The 20129-nt window shown below is 32.0% G+C and overlaps 2 protein-coding genes across 2 annotated transcripts; both read right to left on the reverse strand.

Annotated features, from left to right (window-relative positions):
• Positions 1-8110: 8110 nt before the first annotated feature.
• LOC114391990 (NADH dehydrogenase [ubiquinone] 1 beta subcomplex subunit 8, mitochondrial-like) lies at positions 8111-11779 on the reverse strand. Its single transcript, XM_028353023.1, has 4 exons — positions 11557-11779; positions 11385-11471; positions 11195-11290; positions 8111-8482 (listed from the first exon to the last, which is right to left on the reverse strand). Exons 1-4 carry the CDS (start codon positions 11692-11694, stop codon positions 8426-8428), a joined length of 378 nt encoding a protein of 125 aa, XP_028208824.1. The 5' UTR covers positions 11695-11779; the 3' UTR covers positions 8111-8425.
• Positions 11780-13031: 1252 nt separating this feature from the next.
• Positions 13032-15156, reverse strand: LOC114394159 (L-lactate dehydrogenase A-like). Its single transcript, XM_028355778.1, has 2 exons — positions 14384-15156; positions 13032-13741 (listed from the first exon to the last, which is right to left on the reverse strand). The coding sequence occupies exons 1-2, from the start codon at positions 14990-14992 to the stop codon at positions 13301-13303; spliced, it is 1050 nt and encodes a 349-aa protein (XP_028211579.1). The 5' UTR covers positions 14993-15156; the 3' UTR covers positions 13032-13300.
• Between the last annotated feature and the right edge of the window lie 4973 nt (positions 15157-20129).

Raw genomic sequence — 20129 nt, forward strand, 5'->3', positions numbered from 1 at the left:
CCTGCCCATGAATATATAAACACTAATTGAAATTTTTTTATTTATTAATTAAAAATAATTGTTTGGCATATAATTTATGATAAATATTAACTAATGTCCTCAAAAAATGTTAAAAATATTATTAACTCATTCTAGTGTAATTTTTAATACGTTCCTAACATAATTTTCAATAAAAACTTTTTGTTATTAATTCCTTAATCAATTAGCTTGGGTTAACAATACCATTGATTAAAATCATAACATGAGCTCCATGTACGCATTAATTATGTAATACTACAACAAGTCTTACTTTTTTTTTTACTCATTTCACAACTCTACTTGTTTTTTTATCTTATACTCCATTTATCCAATAATAAGTTGTTATAATATTTATTGTGGATTAGTATCAATCAATAATTAATAAATTATCTTTTAACATCATCGATATCGATAGACAATTAAAGATATCATGATCAACATAATCATATGTGAATTATAGATTGTTTTTAGATGGAATTAAAGATAAAATTGACTCTCTAATGGATTGGATCAATCATTCAGTAAATAATAATCTTATGAGAATTGAGAGGTCCCTATCCGCTGATAGGTGATTATAAATTTGTTATCTCATTAAGAAATTTATACTCTATGGTTGTCTTCCTCTTAGTTACATTCTCTTAAACAATCCATTGAAAAGCAGACAATAATCCTCTTAAAGTTAATTAAGGGTTTATATTATCAAACCATGTTCCTGGGATAATAATGCGACTTTAGGTGTGTCTTTTATAATCTATTAGGTTTTATCGTTATATTCAACATCAGAGATGGGCCCATGATTGAAAATTAGAGGGGTCAATAATGACAAATTTTCTGAAAATTTATTTTTATTTGTCATTGACAATGGTCAATAATAGAAATTAAAATAATTAAATAATGTAAAAAAATATTTAAATTAATTACATTTTTTATGCATACAATACAAATTAACATACATGAAAATAAATAAATAAAACTTCATTTTATGTCATAAGAAACAAACAAAATTATCAAAACATGTTTTCTAATATTATGATGTAAGAAAAATGAATATGCATTAATAGGGTAAAATAGTTTTACATAATCATCTAATCAATAAATTAATGTGTAATAAATTTGTTGATTTTTATAATAATTAACTTAAAAGTCATGTAAATGATGATTTATAATTAAATGATAATGTAAAATTATTTTATTACTAATGCCTAACCATTATACTCTTATAATATAGTTGTGTAACTCTATATTGGTTACATAATTGAATATGATATGTTCTATTAATAAAAGAATTTATTAGACCATCATCTACAATACTTAACAAAAAAAATATTGTTTTGATGTGTCATGTGATTTTGAGATACTTAATATTGGAGAAAGTTGTTTATATAAACAACTATTACTCATGAATTGCTTAACTATTGCCAAAGGAATCTAGTTTGACTGCTTGCGTAAGATATACGAATATTGTAAATCTCTTGTTATTGTCTTTGATTCTTACAAATAAATTACGAAAGAGAAATAAAATATTTGTGCGTTAAACAACTCGTTAATAAAAATTACTCATGGGAAAGAAAATCAATTGAGTTGCTTAATGTTGAAGTAATATAAATTAAGTTATTTATATGAATATCATTAAATATGTTCTACATTTTTACTAATAAAAGAATTTAAAATTTTCAAAATACAATAAATTAAATTAATTTTGAAATTTTATCCTATATTTATTTAACATTCGTGGACTGGAACCGCAAAGAAAAGCCAAACAAGCCAAGTAACAAAACCTTTTAAAATAGAGTAAAATTTTATCTAATAATTAAAAATTAACAATACAAAAAATTATAATTAAAATATTTGTATTACTTATGAATTTTTTTAAAAAAAAATGAGGGGGGCCATGGCCCCATTTATTCAACATGTTATAATCTGTATCTATATATGTATCAATGTTCTATAATTTTCCATCATAAATGTTATCTTAAAAAATAAAAAAGATAATAATTTTATGAAACTAATCGTAGTAATAATATTACATTAAAAAATTAAAATAACATTTATTTTGTGACTTTATTTTTTCTTTTTCCTAGACACTTATTATGAGACAAAAATAATATATCCTATAATAATTTTATAATATAACTTATTTACTTCATGCTCAGAATTATTAGTATTTGAATTAGTTTATTTAGTGATTTTTTTTTCTCTTAACTAATTTCTAATGACTGAATCAGTTTATTTTTTACTCACTGTCATAATGTAAAAAAAAAATAGATTTTCAACTCATAAAAAATATCATTCTACAAGTATGAGTTTTTAAGTCATTAGTTGAATAAATATATAGACAAATTTATTAAATATTATAATATTTACTACTTTAGACTCATGCTTGGAATGATTTATGATTATTTAATGGTATAAATTTTATAAATTTTTTATGCTAACTATATATAAAAATTAAACTCTTAAAAAATTATATTACGGTCATTTCTTTGTCTATTAATAATTAACAGTTGGTTTTTTGACAAAAAAAAGCTTTTTGATTATGGAAAAATTATTACATGTTCAAGATGAAAATAGTTACGTGTCATTTGAAAATCGATCCAAATGGTATGATCCAGAATCACATATATGATTTATCGTACTTAGGGCTTTGAGGTTTGTAGTCGTGGCGTTCTTGTATTACATTGAGATAGCGTTATGATTTGCTTGATTCGTAAGCTGGGTTTATTATAATATATTCATTATGTTCTTTTTTAAAATTGTCGAATTTTAAAAGTGTTTTGTTTTTATTTATTTATTATTTTCAAAATATAAGATAATATTGATTACACTGATAAAGTCTAGCACAGTTAATAGATTATTGAATTTTTTATGTATAATAATTTTCTAATCATCAATACGAAGAAGATTTAATTAGAAGAAGTAAAACTCATTTTGGTGATTTTTATGTCTCTAAAAGTTGACTATAGAGATATTTTAATTTTATAAAAAAAAACATTAATTATTCTTTTGATAATTATATCCCTACTTTCCACGTAATATTTAATTAATTAACACATATTCTTTTACTGTAAAGTATAAATGAATAAGGGTAGAATAGAAAACTTCATAACCTTTACTAGAATAAAAAAAATCATTACACTTTTAAATTTTTACATAAAATTTTAAAAGATAGATACAAAAGAACAGAGGAAATATTTTCTTTAAAAAAATGAACTGAAGAAATATAACAAAACCTATTTTAATTTGGAAGCAATTAATTATTCCATTAACATATCAACTAATAATAAAAAATTCATTACTTGATCTAACAATAGGTTGAAAACTTGGGGATTTGCCTCATTTAAACTGGTTTAGGTAAAGTATACAATAGATCTTAGTCTTTTAAAAATAAATAATGATTTATATTTTTCCATATATATATTGATCATTGATTTTTTAATTAGAAATTGAGATTTATTATTTTATTTTTAACAATATCTTTTTTAAAAATAAAATAGCAACTATAAGGATATATAGAATGATTTGCTCACGAGTCGGCACCCAAGATTGGGTGTGTAGAAGTCCTTTTCCAGTAAACAATAATTTAAACGCGCAACTTCAAATTTCAATAGATGGTTGACTCGTAATTTCTATTAAGGCTGCGGAAAAAACAAACCGAATGCAATTGGCAAAGGTGCACTCTTTTGGCGTATTATCGGCAATTAGCATGAAACCTGTGGGCTAGATCAGCGTATCTCCAAGAAAAACCATTAAATATGGAGTAAAGTAAAACCATTATTAGGCTAGTAGGCCATTGGAGGACCAGCTTTTCTCCAACATTTGCGTTCATCCATGACTCTCCAATGTGCCATTTGGATTATCTCGTTATTAACACCACAAGTTTAGATATCCTATGGTTAAGTTTATCTAACTAAAAGAGGAACCATCATTTTCATCCGAACTCTACAAAAGAAGATTGTATACGACAATAGATAGCTTAGCATAAACGCGTAAATTCGAAAAAGTCACCTCACAATGTTCTTAGCAAAAAAGAAGGAAAGACGTGGACAAAATTCAGTAGTAAATGTTGACCTCAAATATGGCTATTAAGTATTGAAAATTGCTAAATGTTAGGGTTACGTATGAATGGAATTTCCATAAAATCACCCTTGAAAAGAGAAAAGTAAAATTTGTTACGTTTTATCGTCTACTTATATTTTCTTTTTAAAGTTTTATGCTGAATATCATTGTTATTAAGTATTTAGTGTGTTTAAAATTTATAAAGAAGTGTGAGTAAAAACTAAAAAAGATTGCATATTTTTTTTGAAAAAATAATTTACAAATAAAATTTTGATAAACTAAAAGACATAAAATATTATTATATAGTACGCGTTATTGTCTGTTGAGGACAAGTTTTAGAATGGTTCCAGTTCCAGCTTCATCCAGAACGAAGGAGGGGCCGGGATGAATCAAAACAAATAAAATCACAATTATCATGTCATGAGTCGTGATCATATTTGACAAATTGCTTCCTGCTGAAAATGTGGATCTAAGAGGCCAATGTCATAGAAAATAGCAGCACCTGTGATACAAATACGTTAAATTTAATATTATGGTCGTTAATATTGAATACTAGATCATAGTATTGACTTTTGGGGCTGATTATGATCGTGATATACTCATTCTCTTCCATTATCAGCATTCCAAGCTATGCACCTGTGATGGAATTTTAGTGTTAATCAATATAATATCTATCTAGGACAGAAAATGCAAAGCATATGTAGATGTATTTTTCTGCTCTTCAAAAATGTCTCTAACTGAAAATGTCAATACTACTCCAACAAACATTCTGTCAAATTAATAAGAATCACTCCTGATTTTAAACCTCAGACTTGGCCATAATTTTGAAAAGATTTGAATAAATAAGATTACTTTTAACTCTTCTCTCCTCCTTTTCTAGAATCACCGAAGTTCTTGATAATCTCAAGTCTCAACCAGTAGGGCAAGCAATAGCATATAGACAAGGATACATGAGCTGTGCTGTGGAATCCAAGCTAATCTAAATTAAGCGCAAGTGGTTGATCAAGAACCATAAAAGACAACATAGATTGTGCATATTAATTTGGCATGCAGTACGTGGGTTTCTCTGGAAAAAAAAAGCATACAAGTGTTTTTACAAAATTATTAAAAATGCTTTTATTATATTTAGTCAGGGCTCAGGACAACTGCAAGATCAATGAGGCAGTTTTAGCCTCGAATTATCGAAGTTATTAAAATTTTAATATATTTTTTAAAAAAATTATTATTTAATTTTTTATATTTTTAGGTGATAAATTTTATTAAAATGTGATATATTATCTTTTACTGTTGCTACAAAAAATTTAAATTTGTATTAATTGAATAATTAAAAAATGCGGATGAGAATGAGTTGAAAAGAAAAAAAATTATTATTTAATTAAAAAACAAAGATATTACAAGAAGTACAAATAAAAGAAATTCATATTCCACTAATTAACTTATATAAAAAATTATATTGTTTTTCAAATATATGCATTGTTTATAAAATATTATTGATAATACTTGTATTTTTTGTTATTATTGAAAGTAGTTTTTTAAAATTATAATTACTTAAATCTTAATATATTATAATAGAATATTACGAATACTTAATTATAAATCTTGGAACAATAAATTTGTATTCGATAAAAAAAATGTGGTCATGATTTTAAAAGTTCTAATCATGGCCATTTTAATTTTTAGTGTCTTTTAATGAGTTTTTCTTAAAAAAAATTACAAAAAAAAAAAAACTTAAGCATGTAATCAGAAATTCCATCTTTTAAGTTTATATTTTCAAAAAACTATCAATTTAAAATCTTGAAAATATAAACTTAAAAGATGTTAACTCCTTAAATATTACTGTCAAACATGCAATAAATTTTACTTTGTTTAAAGATCTTTTAAGACTTAAAAGAGCTCTCATTAAAAACTATAGGTTCGGACGGAATGGTACGAACTCTTTACCTGGAAGTAATTAGTGGGTATATCGAGAAATATATTTGAGCAACCAGGAGTAGTCATTATCGATCTCTCAGCATATGGTTGGTGCACCGATCAGTGGACATTGTCATTTCATTTAGCATTTGTAAGAAGATTCTTTCAAACTAATTGTGGAATTGTATTAACAGACAAGAAACTGTATCACACGCGTATACGACAATTTTTCAGAAATCCCACGAAAGTAAAATTTGCATGTGCTGTCGGGAATATTAATTTGTTTATTAGTATTTGATTCAATGTGTGTGTGTGGGGGGGGGGGGGGGGGGGGGAATTTAACTGTATAATTATTAATGTTTTGTTAGTTTTTTTTCTGAGTCAAAACTCACAAATATTTTTTAATTTATTGAATCAAAGGTTAATTTTATTCATAATTTGTAATTACCGTTGAATTAAAGAAATTTTACACATGATACGATACCAATTCTTCCGCTAAAAGTTTTGCCAGTTGTTTGATTGTACTCAAATAGATGCAAATAATCGTATAATCTATAGTGATATTATCTATAAACAATAATAAGTACGTAGGGTAATTTATTGATGGAACCAGCAAACCATTTCCCATCATGCCTCATAACCAAACCCATACCAGTAGATCCGTGTTAAGAAGTTCAATTAATTTTATTTTCAACCCAACCATCCCCACAAGGTATCTATCACACTTTATTCCATCTTGTTTGATCATAAACAATGTTAGCTGCATTATGCGACCTTCTAAAATTCTTTTCAAACTTATCCTGATCTTCTCCATCTCTACATTTACCAGATTGTCGGAAGATAAATTATTTGGGTTTATTTGTTTTAAATTTTGATAAAATTAATTTTAAATTATTAGAACCTATAGAAATGCGTATTTGTTATAGGTTAAAATGTATGTCAAGGTATGAAAAAATGATTATGGAAGATTACCACCACTTCTTTAAAGTGCTATAATCTTATCCCCAAAGCCTCAGCTGAGCCCCATGTTATAAGAAGAAAAGCCCAAGCATGCCAGCCCAGCAGAGAATGTCGAAATGAAAACCCAGTCAGTTGGCCCGGCATGTTTGAGTTGTGCTACAGCAAGGTTCCATCAAAGATAGTTTGGGCTTTAAAAATCATCTCAACAAAAATAGGGCTGTTGCTTCCTGCATCCTTTCTTGGCTTCCGTAAAATTACATTGTGGATTGGCTACACCTTTTGCCTTCTAGAATGGTCATTCTGTAAGGTAACAGACGAAAAAAAAAACATTCCAAAAGGGTGCAAGAAGCAATTATTGAAGTGCAGGAAGCAATAACCCAAAAGTAATTCCAGGAGAGGGGGATGTTTAACTTTTTAATCATGTAAGATTTCTTTTTAACTACATAGAGTGCAGAAGTGCGTTTCTTTCCTCGTTTAGAAATTACAACTGCCAGACGTGAGTCTTAGCCATCACAAATGCAATTTCAGCATTCTAGAGATGTTCGGAGGCAGATTTGAAATGTGAATCAAAAAGGGCAATGGAAGTTCAATTTGAAGCTAATTGGAGTAGCTTTTGTATCAATCTAAAATAGATTTTCTATTGTACAAATGTTTTTTTTCTTCTCAACTTTGCTCTTTCCATTCAAAAACAAACCCAACCTTCTCAAGAGTTCTATTCCCCTCACTCGCATTCTTTTGATTCCCATTTGATAAATGGTGAAGCCATAGTTAGATAAAGGTGGAGTTCTATTTCACTGATAGCAGCCTTCGTAGGAATGTTTTTTCTGAAAAATGTTACTGGAAGTGAAGATGGCAGTATCCTTATCTGTTGTCCTTCAAGTGATTTATGAAGAAAATGTTAGTGGATAGCTTAGAGTTTGAGATAGTGATTTTGTTTCTCCTTGCGAATCGCTAATTAAGCTAGGCTCTCACCAAATTCTGATGAACCACTTTTAACAACTCTATTTATCTTTAAAATAGGACTCTTGTGAATTGTAAATGCTTACTTTTAAAACCTTTTAGGGTTCGTTGGTGTGACAGGTAGAGGAAGTTGAAAGTCAAAAATTAAGTTTATTTGTTAACTTTAATTTGTTTTGTCGGGTGAGACCTGAATGACAATTGCATCTATTTTTAACTGTCACTGCCAAAATCAGTGATTGAGTATATTAACACCAATTTTATAAACTCATTGATCCAAAATCAATTCGGTAAATGCATATCCAAACACATGCTGGGCATAATACTGACTCACTCCTCACAATAGTCACCATAAGCATTAGCATGATCAAAAGAACAACCAGATTCGGCTCTTCTATTCCTTTAGATGGTTTCAGCAAGTCCTCCATGATCCCTTATTTTGAACTACACAAAAGCACAAATAAACGTAGAAGAACAATACATCAAACAAGAACTTCTCATCCGATCGTTGCCTTGGATCTACCTATGGTTCACCACCAAGCTCCACTCGCAGATTGTCATATGGATATACTTTGGGTGCCTGATACAAAGAAAATAACAAAAATCAATCAGCATAAGTACTGGACAGCTGCAAAATAGCACTGTATAAGAAGCTTCAAAAGACGAAAATATCAAAAAGAAGGTGGCCATTAATACAAGCAAGAGTGCAATCAGGATACATGGACTATAACAACAACAACAACAACGCCTTATCCCACTAGGTGGGGTCGGCTACATGGATCAACTTCCGCCATAATGTTCTATCAAGTACCATACTTCTATCCAAACCATTAATTTCGAGATCCTTTTTGATAACCTCTCTTATAGTCTTTTTGGGTCTTCCTCTGCCTCGAATTGTTTGTCTTCTCTCCATCTGGTCTACTCTCCTCACTACAGAGTCTACCGGTCTTCTCTCTACATACCCAAACCACCTAAGTCTATTTTCCACCATCTTCTCTACAATAGGCGCTACTCCAACCCTCTCTCTAATAGCTTCGTTTCTAATTTTATCCTGTCGAGTCTTACCACACATCCACCGCAACATCCTCATCTCCGCTACACCTACTTTATTCTCATGTTGGCTCTTGACCGCCCAACATTCTGTTCCGTACAAAATCGCCGGTCTTATCGCAGTCCGATAAAACTTTCCCTTTAGCTTGATCGGTACCTTTGCATCACATAACACCCCCGATGCTTTTCTCCATTTCATCCATCCTGCTTGAATGCGATGATTCACATCCCCTTCAATTTCCCCATCATCCTGTATTACAGACCCAAGATATTTAAACCGTGTGACTTGAGGGATAATATGGTCTCCTATTTTCACCTCTGAGTTAGAAACCCTCCTTCTTTTGTTGAACTTACATTCCATATACTCCGATTTGCTTCTGCTTAGGCGAAAGCCATGTGTTTCTAGAGCTCGTCTCCAAGTTTCCAACCTCTCATTCAACTCCTCCCTCGACTCTCCAAGGAGGACTATGTCATCTGCAAAAAGCATGCATCTCGGCGCTATCTCTTGGATTTGTTCCGTGAGGACATCCAGAATTAAGGTAAAAAGGTAGGGGCTAAGGGTTGACCCTTGATGTAAACCAATTGTGATGGGAAAATCGTCTGACTCTCCATCCTGTGTCCTAACACTAGTCGATACCCTATCATACATATCTTGGATAGCTCGAATATATGCAACCCTAACCCCTTTCTTCTCTAGAGCTTTCCACAAAATCTCTCTAGGCACTCTATCATACGCTTTCTCCAAGTCAATAAAAAGAACAGAAACCTCCATTAGTCCATAGACCATGACCATGCCCAACTCTAGCAAACAAACTGCACTTTTCTTTCAACCAAACAGAAAATTAAGTTCAAATTTAGCTTCAGACAAAATTAAGAATAGCCATGATGAACTAGGTGAAAATCCAGACTATTTCAATAGAATCATACATGACAAAAATATTGGATATAATGAGAACGCATGGGGAATGGGGAATAGGGAACAATATCCTATCATCTGAAACCACACAAGTAACAGTAAAGGCTTTCTTCAATCTTAAAACATACAACAAAATAATATCCTGTCATCTGAAAGCAACACAGGTTAATAAAGGCTTTCTTTAATTTTAAAACATCTAATAACATCTTCAGTCAGCTGCTAGGTTCAAATTATGATATATGATGTCATTATGATTGTCAAAATACAGACATGTGATTCTGTGTGTTATGCAAGCTTGAATCTCAGAATTCAATCTGCAAATATGGATGGTTTGCATGCTCAAATATGAACTCAGTGGTCAGCACAATCATGACATCCGATGCACCAAATCTGGCAATAGCCCAGCCCAAATCCAGAGAAAACCCACAAAAAACTAGTCCTTCATCCATACCAGAGCAATTGAAATTAAACCCAGGAAAAAGAAAATCTTAGCCCTAGGCTGATACAAATTGCAATGAGCTCAACCGGAAGTCTGGACTTCGGTTTTATAACTGCCAAATGAATGTCAAGACATTAAAGCTGCAACTCAAGTCCTGGGAGGGCTGGGTGCGGCAATTCCCCCAACTTCTGGGTTCCTTCTGCTTCTAAGTACTGCATTTCTCCCATGTTTGTAGGTCCCTTGGTGATTACATTGTTATTTGGAAGTGGAAGTGACAAAAGGATTTTGGTTCACTATAGCATCAAGGTAAGGCTGCTGCCTGTGATAGGCCCATAATGAATCTGAGTCTTATCAAGAGATTAGATTTTGGTCCCTTCTCTCTGTTCTGTTTATTTTAATTAACTCCATCATATTCCATTTTTATGGTGACAGTCTAGTTAGGATGAGACATTTTATTATTATGAATGTCTTTAACGTTAGACAATTCTTTATTTGTGAGCATTTGAATATGTAAAGTTACTATAGTATAAATTATTTGTCTTGTGTCTACTACATTCAAATACAGCAAGCATCCCACCATAGCGTGCACTGTGCTGTCTGAGATTATAAGTATTAGCAGTAGGCTCAAAGGATCTAAAGTATAAGAACACAACAACTCAAATCACCTAATAAGCAGGGAATGAGAATGATGACATCCGATACAATCGAACTTAATACCACGGCCAATTTTCCATAAAATATATGATGAACAACTATTATCATAGAATTGGAATCAGCAAACATCCTAAAGGCATTATAAATAGCTAAATAAAACCCAATCAAAGTCTACACCAAGCATAAATACACAGGAATTGTGCAGGAGAAAATTGTTAAAGTAGAAGACTCACAAACGGTGTCTTGGAGGCTTTGTCATTCCACACAGCCAACAATCCCAGCGACGCGAAAAAACTCAATCCCCCACACAGCCAGGCCAATGCTTCATACTGGTTTCAAAATAAAACAAAATAAAAAGTAAGAACAATTGATTTCACGCATTAATATTATCCTAAATTTTCCATACGAAAAAAAAAAAGTTACCTTTCCGACAGTGTCAGCAATACGATCTATACACGGTTCGGGAAATGCAGTGCCGTTGTCCCACAGGAGTTCCTCATTCATGGGAAGCTGAAACCCCCAAATTCAAAAGAGACATTGATTTTTAGGGTTTTATAAAATAAAAATTGAATGTGATAAGTTAAGAGAAACATACGGGTTTGTCGGGAACATAGTGTTTGCCGACGGGGAGGCCCATGCCGGAGCGGAGGCGAAGAGAGGAAGCTACGGATCGGTAAACGACGCCGTTTCCGCCTAAGATCCTCGATGCTGCGTTCGTCAATCTCCCTGCCATGGTTGATGATTATTTCCTTCTCCTGATTCTTTCTACCCCTTCTTCCCTCACAAATCACAACCCAATGTTACTGTCACTCACTGATGATACGACTTCGTTTTGGGGATTATTATTTTTATTGTTTTGTCCTTCAGTTTTTCTCAATTGGGCTTTATTTTTTTTATGTATCAATTGTCAATTGGACTGGATCTTCTTCTTTTTTTAAAGGGGGCTTATGCTTTCAACCCATGCCTATATCCACAGTCACATGAAAATATACATTGTTTTTCTCCTCAAAAAATATTTTTAAAAATAAATATTTCTAAGGAGGAAAAATATAATGAACTCAATTTTACTGGGGAAAAAAATACAATGAACGGTTGTGTCCGAAAATTCCATATTTTGTTATTGTATAATATTTGTCGACCTATTGTCTTATGCACATGCATTCTAATTCTCCTAATCATAAAAAAAAAAAAAAACATTCCAAATTAAAATCAGGTATTGTGGACTGATGAAGTTGATTGAAACTGTATAAATTGAAGACAAAAATTATCAATGAAAATTTTTATTTTTTATTGTTTTCTCAAAATCAATATCGAAAAATATAGACAGATGATTATTATTCACATTATAGCATTTTGTATATCTCTTGCATTGTACAAATTTAACTTTATGCTTCTTATTTTATTTGTGCTAAGTATTTAACTAAGGTCACATGAAACAATTTGGTTAAATTACAATTTTTAAACCTCTTTTTTATATTAATCGTAATTTACGATTCTGGTTTTTTTTTTCTCCCTACAATTTCAGTCTTCAAATTTTTTTATAAAAAAACATCAAAATTTTAGTTAAATTTTCAATGTTACATTTGTTTTATTTCTTTTATTTTTGTTCAATTGAATCTTAAATCTAATATATTTGTTACATATTTGTTTAAGGTACTATCAAAAAATAAGATGAATTTGTTTAAACTTAAAAAAAATTAAAATAAGCATTTTTTTTTAGAAACAAATATGATTTGTTTCTTAAAATAAACTGAATTTTTTTAAAGCAAAAACAGCTTAAATAAACAAACTAAAAAATAAAAATAAAAAATTTATTTTATTAAAATAAATATTTATTTTAACAAATAAATTTAAACAAACTGATTCATAATTTAATTAAAGGTAAATTATTATTATTATTCAATTATATCTTTATCTCTACTTAGTTTTTAAAATGTTATATAATTGTGATAAATAAAGAAAGTATAATAAAATAATATTAAATATTTGAGATATATGTAAAAAAAAAAAAATTAAAGGCTAAATTGCGTGCACCTATCCCATGTGTTAGTGCAGTACCAAAAGACTGAATTGAGGCACAAAACCTGGCAAGTATATAAAAATGAATTTTTACTTGGCCAATTAAAATCATAGAGGAAGCAAAACACATCTCACAAGACACGGGTCAGCACTTGACGCAACAAAAACACTTGCACTGCCAGAAGGGGGCAGGGACTAACACTAACAGCAGCAAGTACTAATAATTTAGGTCAAACCATATCATCATGGGGAGAAGAACAAAAGAAAACTTAAGGACAAAAAAGCAGTAACCGGATATCCACGTGACCATCACAGAAAATTCAAATACCCAATTGAGTCTGCACCTCGTGGATGGTCTTGGCAGAGTCCTTAAGCCTCTGTGTCTCCTCTTCATTCAAGTGCACATTGGTCACACTCAGAACCCCTCCTCTACCAACAAGTGCAGGCAAACTCAGGAACACTTCTCCATCGATCCCGTAAAAGCCCTTAGCCAGAACAGACACAGGGTGGATCTTCCTCTGGTCCCTGATGAAGGACCGTGCCAAGTTAGCCACAGAGTACCCAATGGCCCATGAAGTGTACCCTTTCAGCCTGATCACTTCATAGGCACCATCTATCACTGACTTGTGTATGTTCTCCAACGTCTCTTTCTCATACCCAATGTGTTGGCTCTCCAAAAAGCTCAGAACCGGAACACCCCCTATGCTAATGCTAGACCACAACGCCACCGAACTATCCCCATGCTCCCCTACTATATATGCCTGCATTCACAACTTTCTCTCATTCTATAAGCTTTACATAGTATGCACAAAATTAAACCATATCCTACATTCATAATTTCATGATTTCAATTAGTAAATTCATAATTTGAATTTTATAGGGATGCTTGAGTTCACGTCCATTGTACGCACAAGATAGGCTCTTGATCTGTTGGGAAACGCCGTTTCGACCAACTTGAACGGTTTGTCAAACATATACATATTTTGAAGGAGAAAATTCTGTTCAAACCATAATGATGGACCAACAATTAAATTGAAACTGATAAATTAAGAACAACTCATACCCTCGTACCAATTAATCAATTCAGATCGTAATTCTCTATCCTAATTTCATAATATGAATATATATATTAATCCCTAATTTGAAAGTACAGAAATTTATAACATTTCATTCATGCACATTTCTAAACTAATTAAGCTAGAATCCCTGGTTCCTAATTTGAATTAAGAATTTCATAATTAACAAGTGAGATAATAATAATGTTAAAAATATACAACTCATTATGCTAAAATAATGTGTATTAAATATCATTCATGCATACTGATTTAATATATTACTCCTTATTTTACAATTTTAAAAAAAAAAGAAAAAAGAAAAAAGAAAGGGGAGTGACGTTGATTGACCTGTACGTCCTGAGCGTTGAGGTCGAGATGATCGGCGATGAGGAAACGAAAGCGGGAAGAGTCCAAGTTGGTGCCGGAGCCGATGACGCGGTTGGAGGGGAAACCAGAGAGTTTCCAAGCGACGTAGGTGAGAATGTCGACGGGGTTGGAAACGATGAGGAGAATGGTGTCGGGGGAGTAACGGACGAGAGGCGGAATGATGGCGCGGAAGAGGGAGAGGTTCCTCTGGAGGAGGTTGAGGCGTGACTCGCCGACTATCTGGCGGGCGCCGGCGGTGACGATGCAGAGGTCGGAGCCGGCGGTGACGGAGGAATCGGCGGAGGAGTTGATCTTGGTGCGGGGGAGGAAGGCGGCGGCGTGCTGGAGGTCAAGCATCTCGCCGCGGAGCTTGTCGGTGTTGGTGTCGACGAGGACGAGCTCGTCGGTGAGGTCCTGAGTGAGGATGGTCTGCGCTATGGCCATTCCCACGTTGCCGGCGCCGATCACGGAGATCTTGTTGTGGCGCTTGGTCGGAGAGGGAGGAGCCGCGTTGGTTATGGGCCTGAAGAAGGCCTGGGTTAGGTCCAGGCCGCCCGGGCCCAACGTGGAACCTGAAGCGCTCTTGTGCATTATTATTATTATGAAGAACGAAGATGATTAAATGTGTTGTTGCTGCAAATGTAGAAGAGAAGGTAAGATGAGGGTAGATTTTATAATAGATGGATAGAGAGCGTGTGGCTGAAGAATAGTGTTAGTAATAGTAATATTCACTTCTGTGGTATGGAAGGGAAGAAAAGAAGAACGGTTTTGGACTAAATATACAAGAGGAAAAGCTCCACCTTCTTGTCGCAAAAACTTCAAAGTTCAAACTTCAAAGAGGAAAGTGTCGTCCCATCATCACACTATTTGCTCCACGGATGCTTCCTGTTTGTTGCTATTTGCTGCGTAGTAATAACCTTAACCAATACTTTCTATTGTTAAAAAAAATTAACAGTTAATGCTAATAATCAGGATTAAATTCCATTAATCAATTTTTTAATAAGGGAAATGCTATTATAACCTACTACCATTAAGAAGTAAAAATGAAAAACAAAATATTAAAAAGTATCATTGTTGCACCTCTATTTCAATGTTTAATGCATTTTTAATGTGATTTTTAATTAAAAAAACTATTTTGAGTTCTTTAACCAGTAAATTAGACCAATTTGTTGGGATGATTGGCTCTTTTAGAAAATTAGACCAATTTGTGGGACGATTTGCTTTTCAAATAAACCGATATACACCAAAATTGACACACACAAAATATTAACTATCAAAATTAAAATTACCAGCATAGATTTAAAAAATTGGTAACAACATACATTGCTATTTTTATAAACAAAAATGCCTTTTTCTGTTATTTGAATTGATTCTTTTACTCCTTTTGAGACTAGAAATCCGTGTTCTGACTTCCTAAGGTTGTACTTCGTGTTGATATTTGAAGTTTGAAACATTCACACGTTCAATTCAATAATTATTGGTGAATGGTGAATATACTTATCGATTAATAAAAAATAAAATCAAGTTGGTTTTATGCACCGATTTTTATCTTCACTAATTCACCTCCTATTAGAAGAGTTGAGACTTGAGAAGTTCACCGTCTAATAATTATAGATCCATTGCCTACTACATGGCAGCAACTTATGTACTGCATCAAAATTCAATCGGAGAGTGAAATTCAAGTGAATTAGTGAAACAAAGTTTTGAGAGAGAAAATACCCCTCTTCCCTCTGGTGTGCGTGTGTGTTGTGTGTAGAACAAGTGCCAAACTCTTTTTTTCTCTCTCATTATTTGTCCGCTAGTTTACTAAGTTTAGTGTGTTTGGTTTCAATTCTTCATCTCACTGATATCAATATTTTCCCCTCGTTGTGTTTAATATTCAACTCCACAAAATGTTAATGCCCAATGGTGTTGGTATCCTTTGTGCTCAGCGCTTACATTTCACGACTTTAATTATAACCATCCCCATTAAAGATGTAAAAAGCCAATAATGGGAATCTTTACTAGAACAAAAATGTCAGCACATAATATCAATTCAATAGGAATCCATTAAATTCATTTAAGACAACATCAATGCAATTACTTTCCTTCAAAAAAGAAGAAGAAGGAATCTATTAAATTAAATTAAATAATTTATTAGGTAATCTTAGTCGTTCACAATTAATGTTTAAAAATATCTCTGATTTATTATCATGTACATATAATATAATATTAAAAAATTATGGTGCATATGATCCTAAGGCCTTTTTTAGTAGAGAAAATAGACTGCATAGACTGAAATAAAAAGAACAAGTTAAAATTGACGAAAAATAAAATAAAAATTAAAAGGTATTTGGTAGAAGAGAAATATAGAATAAATGAGTAGAGAAATGAATAAGAATATGTGAAAAATAATACAATGTGTTCCATCATTTTTTAAATTGTTTTCACCTTATTTCTCCTCTTCCAAACATCATTTTCATCTTCCCTTCTCCCCCTAATTCCTCTATACCAAACAGGTTATAAAGAACTATTTCGATCAGTTACTTTTAATCTCTTTTGGAAGATACGTTGGCACTCATAAATGGATTATCTCTTCACATTACACACTAGTTAGAATTCAAACCTCAAACCATATGTTTACGAATATTGATTTTAATGTCTCTCAGACCAACCACTTATTAGTCTTAATAATTGATTTTATAATTAAAAAATATGTATCATTTTGGTAAATCATTGGTGTGCATGGTGAGTCTGTTAAAGGCAACAGGTGCTCGAGTATTGAAAAGGCAATGGAAATGGTGTATGATCCTAAGGGCGGTGTAGATGAAAGCATTTTGGCTAGTAAGAGCTACTTATATTTTTAGTATAACATGTACCGAAAAATGGCTTTGGACCACATGGGTTCATTCACTTGTCATAAAAAGGATGTTGGGTCACTCAATCAAGGGGGTGATGGTAGTAGTGGCCCTACATCAGAAGATCTTATTATGATGAAAAATGTGCATAGATTAGGGGGTGACTAACTTGGATTGAGCTTCTTAGGCCTCAAGACAATATTGAAATGAAACTTTGGGGTCTTGAATCAGGGTTTTGGAGAGTTCCTAGTTTTATTATTAGATGGTTGTATGATAAACATTCTAGCATGGAATATTAGAAGGGTGGTTGGGTGAACAATGTATTGTCTGATTAAGGATTTGATTATTAAGTACCATATTGATCTCATGGCGTTATTTGAAACTAAAGTCAATGACTAGGGGTGGGAATAGGTCAGGCCAGGCCAGGCTTTAAAAGGCCTGAGCCTAGCCTACGATTAATTTTTGAGGCTTGAGCCTGACCTATAGCCTATCAAAGGCTTTTATTTTGGCTCGGCCTGGCCTTTTTAAAAGCCTAGCCTGGCCTGGTAGCCTATTTAAAAGCCTATTTAAAAATCTTCTTCACATTAAATCTTTAATATTCCTAGTTGTTTTTACCAAAAAAAAAAATAACACACCTTCTATAATAGGCTAAACAAGGCCTTAATATATAATTTGCCTTAATTTTTAATCTAACGTTAATTTAGTTGGTAGTCCTAAAAATATATTAATAATATAAACAGAAATCACCAAATGATATAAAATAATCTAAACCTCATCCAAGTCTATCAAACCAACATATTAATTATTACAACAAAAAAATAAAGTCTACATCTCCATTCTATTTGAACAGTGCATAAAATATCTACCAATAAAATTAATAGTAACGTCATTTCATCATTAGCTCCTCCATATTCACCATAAGATAAGATATGATAGGATATGATTGATTTTTGTATATGAACGTAATAGGATATGATAAGATATGATTTTTGTATAGGAACATAATAGGATATGATAAGATATGATTTTTGTATAGGAACGTAGGATATGATAGGATATGATTTTTATTTGCTCTAGAATATAGTAACCTAATAAAAGAAAAAGGAAACCTAATAGGAATAGAAAAAGAATTATTAACAGAAATAAGAAAACTAATAAAAATAATGAGAAATATAAAGAAACTCACACCTTGTAATTAAAATTTTACTTAATTATATGAATGGAATCTGCTAGTTGTTTTAAAAAATAATATTAATTGTACCCAAAAAATAATATATATATAGGCCGGCCTATCAGGCTTATAAGGCTTTTTAATAAGCCTAAGCCTAGCCTGTTTAATTTAATAGGCTTTTAAAAAAGCCTGAGCCTAGCCTTTTAATTAAATAGGTCAGGCCAGGCCAGACTTTATGTAGGCTAGGTCGTAGGCCCCTGTAGGCCGGCCTAGCCTATTCCCACCCCTATCAATGACAATAAAGCTGATATTATTTTAAGTCATTTAAGACTAGACTATTGGTTCAAAGTTGACACCCTTGGTTTCTTTAGTGGCTTTTGGCTATTATGGGATTCTTCTATCATATATGTTGTGGTTAGGCATGACAACTTAATTCGACTTAGCAAGTACTCATCCAACTTTCCTCGATTTTGATGGAAAACTTGCTTTAATCAAGGGTGAGGGTCATGTTTTCCCGAACTAATGAAATCAAGTTCCATTTTTTCAAGCCTCAACCTAAATGGTGTTGTGTGCATGACACATGTTTTGTCTATTCATTTGGGATTAGTCATCAACGAGGGTTTGAATTGTGGCCCTCCATATTTGAGTCATTGTCTTTACCATATACATTTTTATTAAGCTTTGGTAATGTCGGCACAACCTTAAATGTTCAAAATGAAGATAAAGGTCATGGGAATTGACGAAAGTTCTATTTGGGATTTAGAGTTTGCAAATTGTGTAGAGGAAGGGTTCCTTCCTTTTAAAGAAACATCAACCAAATTTTTATTCTACGACATAAATGTTGACTTAACCAACACTATGACTGATATAAACATTATTATCAGTCCTTAATGTCACATAGGTTTATGCTAACTTGACAAAAAAAATATTTCTTTTACAAAAAAATGAGGTCTCATAATGTCAATTTGATTGATGCTAGACCAATACTAGTAGTGTCGATGTCATAAGAGTGTAGCTTTTCATTGCTATATGACCAATTTCTTATAGTGGTAGTACATTACATTCAAAGAACTATATCAATGCAAAACAAGAAGTAATCTAAATTCATTGTCATAAATCATGCATATCATAAGTTGTGGGTTTTGCCTCGCCCAATGTATCATCATACTATGTTTTCATACACTACACCATCTCTTTATTATGGCGAGCAATACTTATCCAATTATCATAAGATCCTTTCAATTGGCTAGATCTTGTCGAGTCATTGAATAGTTGATGATACATTGTGTACTTGGCTAAAAAATTCATCCTTATTTACTAATCACACATTGTCTAACCAAATTCAATTATCTCTTAACGTATACCTCTGAGAATCCGATTTGTGCATATTCTTCCCCTGATTAATGAAGAAATCTTGACAAAATTGACACATGTGAATGAGCATAATTTTGCAAATAAATGGCCCACTTGTTTCTAAAAAAAGGATTGAAACACATGCTCAATATTTTCAATTAAATAATTGACCCAACCCCTAGTTGTTTAAAGAAACCCAAGCATATTATGAGCACTAAGTTTATATAAGTCATATTATCTCTTCATTACAACAAACAATATTCACAAAACTATGAATACTTTGCTTGTAGGATGTATTCTCTTTTCACTACAACAACCACATAACCTATATATACTACTCCCTCCGCTCCTATATAATAGACTCAAT

The sequence above is a fragment of the Glycine soja genome, chromosome 17 (genome assembly GCF_004193775.1).
Source record: "Glycine soja cultivar W05 chromosome 17, ASM419377v2, whole genome shotgun sequence".
NCBI classification, from domain to species: Eukaryota; Viridiplantae; Streptophyta; class Magnoliopsida; order Fabales; family Fabaceae; genus Glycine; species Glycine soja.

What these genes read in the sequence shown, in the direction of transcription:
- LOC114391990 (XM_028353023.1), bottom strand. Translation starts at nt 11,694, where the DNA reads ATGGCAGGGAGATTGACGAACGCAGCATCGAGGATCTTAGGCGGAAAC. An exon ending in ACTATGTTCCCGACAAACCC is followed by an intron (nt 11,472 to 11,556) that starts GTATGTTTCTCT and finishes TGGGGGTTTCAG; the next exon opens with CTTCCCATGAATGAGGAACT. An exon ending in TTGCTGACACTGTCGGAAAG is followed by an intron (nt 11,291 to 11,384) that starts GTAACTTTTTTT and finishes TTTTGAAACCAG; the next exon opens with TATGAAGCATTGGCCTGGCT.
- LOC114394159 (XM_028355778.1), bottom strand. Translation starts at nt 14,992, where the DNA reads ATGCACAAGAGCGCTTCAGGTTCCACGTTGGGCCCGGGCGGCCTGGAC. An exon ending in TCAACGCTCAGGACGTACAG is followed by an intron (nt 13,742 to 14,383) that starts GTCAATCAACGT and finishes TTGTGAATGCAG; the next exon opens with GCATATATAGTAGGGGAGCA.